Genomic DNA, 6,870 nt, shown 5'->3' on the forward strand with positions numbered 1-6,870 from the left:
TACAACAGTCAAGTATTTATTAGTATTTGATACATGGTGTGATGCACCAGCTCCTTGGACTGCATGATGCACTGCCATATGGATTCCTTAAATGTTGTTATCTGGAGATCAAAACACCACATCTAAGATTTTTATGCATTCAACAAAATGTGATGTTAAGATTGTGACTACAAGATTCTCACAGAGGGCTAAGCTGTGTTCAAAGTTATATTTTATGAATAAGGATTAAATTTAAAGCAGTTGAAATATACTCCAATAAAATAATCACCTACTTTAATGAACATCCAAAAGTAGTTAGAGGTGTTGCTAATAATAAGACTGGTGCACTGTTGTCTCACTATTATATGTCATAAAATTAAAATTCTCTGTTATTTCATGAACTGATCTATAAAAAGATAGCAATTCATTCCGATGCATTACAAAAAAAACTTCTTGTGAGGAAAAATTAGGAACTTTACAATAAAAATGCTTAGTAGACAGTAACAGCATTTTTTTGGTCTAGTTGCTATAGTCTACAGCAATAATTTGAGTACTACATTAAAGTTGTGAGTTTTGCTTATACTGTAGATATCATGTCTCCGCATCCTCTCAACTCAGATTTGCTGCAAGGTACTATATATTAATGTATCAGAAATATAATGTGACTGGAATTAATAAGTCTAAGAGGATCTGGCTGTACCTACTAAACGCTATATTTTAAAATGTGCTGCAGTATCACATGTAAATAAAACGCTTTCTGTGTGACTATACTTCCATACCTGCATAGCCTATCATCCATAGTCATATCTATTGCCATAATGTCTAATCAATTTCTGCAGTATCTAGCCATACTTGTTGTCATGACTCCTGATATCTTTACATAAATGATTAAATATTGAGATCATCAACTGAAGTGTAAATTCTGTAGCCATGCTGCTGATTGTTTGCACTAAAGTGATAATTAAATTTGTACTCAGGTCCTCCTTGTTTACCAGCCATGCATTACCAATACACAAAATGAATGTCCTACTCCATATTAAGTTACGAATGAAACATTAAAGTTACTGAATGATCCACCAAATGATCTCTTATTTGGTGTCTTGCTATCTAATGCTTTTATTTCAACATAGTATATATATATTGTCAAAGTAACTTGCATATAGTATTTCATTTAAAGATTTAGCATGAACTTAATTCATTACTCATTATTAGTATTTCACTTAAAGCTTAATATGCAAACCCATTTGTTGGCTCTCTGTAGTTAAAATTGTATTTTGTGTTATTTGTGAATTGAAAAAATGTTGTAACTAATGCACCACCATAATTATATACATAGCCAACATTGCTACTGCAACTTTAGTCATGTATAAAATGTGTATATACATAAGTAATAACTGTTATAGATGTTCAGAATTTTTGCACAATAATATATACAATGTAAATAAATGTTCCAAAGTTACTGAAGTTAGTGATTATAGCTATAGCCTCCATAACTTCTGTATCCACCATGTCCAACATAGCCTCCATATCCATCTCCTCCATCACCTCCTTGTCCTCCATAGCCATCTCCCCCATCACCACCATCACCTCCTTGTCCTCCATAGCCATCTCCCCCATCACCGACATCACCTCCTTGTCCTCCATAGCCATCTCCTCCATCACTGCCATCACCTCCTTGTCATCCATAATCATCTCCCCCATCACCGCCATCACCTCCTTGTCCTCCATAGCCATCTCCCCCATCACCGCCATCACCTCCTTGTCCTCCATAGCCATCTCCTCCATCACCGCCATCACCTCCTTGTCCTCCATAGCCGTCTCCCCCATCACCTCCTTGTCCTCCATAGCCATCTCCTCCATCACTGCCATCACCTCCTTGTCATCCATAATCATCTCCCCCATCACCACCATCACCTCCTTGTCCTCCATAGCCAACTCCTCCATCACCACCATCCCCTCCTTGTCCTCCATAGCCATAGCCTTCATAGCCATAGCCATAGCCTCCGTACTCCATCACCACCATCACCTCCTTGTCCTCTATAGCCATCTCCTCCATCACCGCCATCACCTCCTTGTCCCCCAAAGCTTCCTTGTATTCCATAGCCTCCATAGCCTTGTCCTCCATCTTCACCATCACCTCCTCGTCCACCATAGCCTCCATAGCCATAGCCATCTCTTCCATCAGCGTCATCAGGTCCTCATCCTAAATAGCTTAGTCTTTGTCCTAAATATTCATATCTGTATCCTCCATAGTCACCACCAAATGGTGCAGCTAGTGTAATCTAAGTATACAAGGAAAACAAATGCATTGAAATATTACCATGCAGCTATTGTAATAACTGCATGCAATTGCATATGTCGTACATTTGGAGATAATCATGTTACTTACACTATGACTGACAACTAGAATGGTTGCAATCAAAATAAGCTTCTTCATATTGCTTGATGAATTCTTCTTATACATGTTGCTTAAAATTTCTTGCACTTGTTCTTCACTGATGAGTTATTGTGACACTTGTCACTATTTGCACTTGCACTGTGAGTACTGCGTACTTCTCACCAAGTTGCTGAGCTTTTATATGCACTGGGAGTATACTTGTTATGTAACTACTGTATTCCAGCATCGCAGGTGTAGGTACAAGGTGTGTCTAACCATTGTACTCATATGAAGTTAGTGCAAACAATTGAATGGCTTTAGTCTGATACTTATTGTGATAGCTAATGGCTTATTGCCTATCACTGAACAGAAGGTTGCATGTGTATAGCCAACTAGAGGAGAAGTAACTATATGTTACATTTCAGTACATGAGAGTAAATGCCGTACCCTAGTTATCATCAATGTAGTACACTGATAAAAAAGGATGTCAAACTCTTATAGCCCCCTGCAAATTGCATAATAGCTAACTGCAAAAACTTATACTGTATGCTTTGATTTCAGGTTTCATCAATTCAAGGTTGTCAAGAATGGTATTCTATTGCAAGGAGGAAGGAAAGTAGCTACTATCCCACACAAAACAGCTTAGCTGTAAAAAAGGGTACATTCAAGTAAGGTAGAATAATTATTGGTGTACTTGTGACAAAAAGTACTGATACCAAAGTGCAGCCATGGGTGAGGTGAGGTATGCTTGTTGTAAAGTAAATTAGACACTGTATTCAAATATAATGTACTTATAAATGATAATCTCAGCAATAGGCAATGGAACAAAAGGGATGGGTGGCTGCATGGCTGAAAGATTATTCTCTACTCCACCTTTTCACTGGTTAACAGCTGTAAAACAAGATTGAGGCACTCTAATATAGTGATCAACTACCGTAATACAACGGTCACACTTTATAGTTACAAACAGCTACAACACTGTACGTACATAATGTACCTGTAACAAGTGAATATAGTCCAAAGTATAATCTTGAATTTTCCTGGAGACATACCCTATACCTGCAGAATGGTATATATATATATATATATATATATATATATACAAGTCTGTTGTATGCCACTGTGTAACTTTAAGAGTTGTCCACCCTCCACCCTTTGGCCTGTTCCACTGCCCTTGAAAATCAGTAAATTGCAAGTAAGATATGCAGTGCTCTTCTTATGCGTTTAGTCAACACATGTATAATTAGCTGTAGCATCTTTTCACAGCTAAGTTTAATAACATTATGGAATTAGTGTAGTATGCTATAGGTTGTGCATTATGTTTAGTTTGGTGACCTATTCACTGATGCTATACATTATCACTGCTCAATACTTACTTTCATGGCAACAGAAGTCATTCAGTTACTTACTTGTTATATAACTGTCTACTGTAACATGTGTCTTTGACTTCATTGTTTATAAATGTTACCAGGAGATTGTCTCTCCTGCTCTATTTAATCACTCAACTAGAGTAGACTACTCAACTCATCAACTTCAAACTAATTAGAAGCTAAGAACATGCAGTGTGACTGTATCATGAAAACACTAAGCATTTTTGGTGCCATAGCATGTAGGAATACTGCTTGTATGAATATGCACACAAGCAAGACCTTTAAAGAATCATTTTTATCTTCATATCCCTTTTGGTTAACTGCATGTCGTATGAATATAAGTGAAATCATCATTAGATTGAAATTAATTATTTTTTAATTTTATTTACTGTAATAGCACAAATGCTGAAAGTCTGTAGGACTCCTGGTCCTAAAGCCTGTTTAATTAATTATGTTTGAAAAGGTTTGGCAGCCTCAAACCTGCAGCTATCTGGTTTGCTTACAGGAGTTTGCAGAAGATATACACAATATGTATAACTACACCATAGCCTTCCTTTCTATGTCGTTTTCTATGTCCATGACCTATAGTGAATACTGAAATCCTTAAGCTGTTATTCTTCTTGTAGGTTCAGTTTTTGATCTGAATAGTGAAACCATAATAATACGCTACAATAAAAAAAAAACATAGTGTTAATAATTATCCAATCGATTCTGCTCATTTAGAAACCTTATACCTATATTTTTAACCACATATTGAGTTCATTCCAGAGCAGAAGTGTCACAGAGATTGTTGCATGCTGTTGCCTGCTTGACTTAGTGTGATCTATGGTGTGGTCATTCATACACATATCTCTGACCCCTTTATAAAATGCACTGTCTATAGTAGATAGATCAAAGCTGTAAACAAAGTAGTTTAATTGCAAAGAGTGAACACACTCAGCCTGGTGTTTGATAGATTTGGTTTGAATGAATAATGGTGATGCCAGCTGATTACCGAATAGTTTTCACATAAGGTGATGTGTAAAATATATGTACATTCTCTCACCCATAAATGAATCAAAAGGTACACATGGAGGATAGAAAAAACAACTAAAGAATTAAGAGTCAACAACTCAGCATGTTAAACTGGTCTAGAAATACAATGCATATGCATGTCAATACCTAACAAATGAAATTGTCACACATTCAGTGGATATGGTAAAATACACCTACCACTGCCTATTTGACTGTGTTCAATTGCAAAGACAGAATACACTTGGTAACTTTGGTTTTTGACCAAGTAATGCTGATGACAATAGCTGCCAGTAAGCTACATGTAACTTGATGATTGACTTGCTATGCATGCATGTTTAGCACCACCTGCACTTTTGTTTTGTAGTCATCATGTTATACACAATTTCTCATGCATATCTATCCATGTAAATGGATTTATAAAAGCACACAAACTAGTGTAGAAATAACTTAATCATGAATTAAGAGTCAAACAAGTCAGCAAGCTAAACCATTCTAGTACTACAATGGAGATTGTCAAACCCCTTAAAGACACTTGAAATTGTCACACACCAATTGGACTTAATGGATATGATAAAGACTACAAAAGTATAGCTCCCAAATTTTAAGTCTTTGAAAATTTATTTTAATATTAACACCAGTCGACAGCCTCTTCTGAACTCTTAAATGCAGTTTTAGTTATCCTCCATTAACACAGTAATTTATCAATGTACCATTACAATAGCTAAATAATGTAACCCAATACTAGACCAAGCAATTCTCCCCTACATACAAAACATCCTCAATTTGTTTACTAAGTGGTAATTAGCAGACCAAGCCATCATCTCCTATATACGAAACATCCTCTATCTATTTTCTGAGACGGTATGTAGCAGTTGACTACACAAGAAGCCATCACACATACAGTGTAGTCATCAAAACACTATAACTGATAATTGTTGTTTAACAGGTGTCTCTAATATTTTCTGTAGGAAGGTACAAACCTTTATGATACAACACTACCATACAAACCTTTATGATACTACCATGCTGTATGATAATATGGTTGTATAGTAACAGCAATAATGTGACAGTATGATTACAAAACTACAATAAAACCAACATAGAAGTAAAAACAATGTTACAGTTTTGAAGAATTTAGAAAACACACAGAGACACACACACACATGTATATATACAGGTTATTTCATGAGTCATTTTTATGAGATAGAAAAATAGGGGGTAGCTAGCAGCGGTAACAAATAATTGACCATGTGTGATTAGCTTTTTGTAATAGCACTCACTAAATCACAGAGTAGATTATATTTAATTAAAATAATTATCAAAACCCAAACACTAATATGACAGTGTATTACAAAATGGAGTGTGCAAATAGTGCAATATGTAGAGCGCATGCATGTTAAACTAGTGCTGAGCAATATACCAAGTATTTGGTTAAACCATGATATCTGTTTTTGATACCATCTAATGTTTTAACACCGTGGATTTTTTAAAAAAACGGTCTTTTTAAGCTTTATGAAAAGTAAGGATATGGATTGGTGTAGAATAATATACTGCAATGAGCTTGCCAACACGGAGTAAAAATGCTTAGAAACTGTACTTTTGTATCTGGATCTAATTACAGAGGCCTAAAATGGCATATAGCTAAGGTGTACCGATATTAACAATTATACCTTAATATCAAGTAACAATATCATACCATCCATGAAATATCATAACTGCTCAGCACTATCAGCTAAACTTGGTATTAACCACTCGATATTCTTTCAACATCATGGGTGTACAAATTCTAACAAAAATGTTTTGAAATCTCAAACCAAGTACAGCAAATTAATTGGTTACTTGTTACAAAAAGTGGCAATACCAGAGTGCGAGGTACGCATGATATAATATAAATTGGATATTCAATTGGTAAAGTATTTGTATGTTTATGGTTAAGTGATACTGCGAGTTTTTGTATCCTTCTTTGTGCATGTTCAAATAACTAGGCGGTATACTTGAGTATTACTATATATTGATTAACACAGTGAGCCTGCACACAGTCCACCCACCATGGCTCACTCCCAATGGGAGGCCCAACCATACGGCATGGACCACACTGGGAAGGTGCTAAGTTGTTTATTGGATGAAAAA

The 6,870-nt window shown here is 35.8% G+C and overlaps 1 protein-coding gene across 1 annotated transcript; it reads right to left on the bottom strand.

The window, feature by feature from the left end:
* Nucleotides 1-1,358: 1,358 nt before the first annotated feature.
* LOC136236982 (uncharacterized) lies at nucleotides 1,359-2,510 on the bottom strand. The gene is made up of 2 exons (XM_066027216.1): nucleotides 2,369-2,510; nucleotides 1,359-2,261 (listed from the first exon to the last, which is right to left on the bottom strand). The coding sequence occupies exon 2, from the start codon at nucleotides 1,975-1,977 to the stop codon at nucleotides 1,387-1,389; it is 591 nt and encodes a 196-aa protein (XP_065883288.1). The 5' UTR covers nucleotides 1,978-2,261; nucleotides 2,369-2,510; the 3' UTR covers nucleotides 1,359-1,386.
* Nucleotides 2,511-6,870: the final 4,360 nt, after the last annotated feature.

The sequence above is a fragment of the Dysidea avara genome, chromosome 10 (genome assembly GCF_963678975.1).
Source record: "Dysidea avara chromosome 10, odDysAvar1.4, whole genome shotgun sequence".
In the NCBI taxonomy this organism is placed as follows: domain Eukaryota; kingdom Metazoa; phylum Porifera; class Demospongiae; order Dictyoceratida; family Dysideidae; genus Dysidea; species Dysidea avara.

Excerpts from the sequence above, each read along its gene's own strand:
- LOC136236982 (XM_066027216.1), bottom strand. The coding sequence starts at position 1,977 with ATGGCTATGGCTATGAAGGCTATGGCTATGGAGGACAAGGAGGGGATG.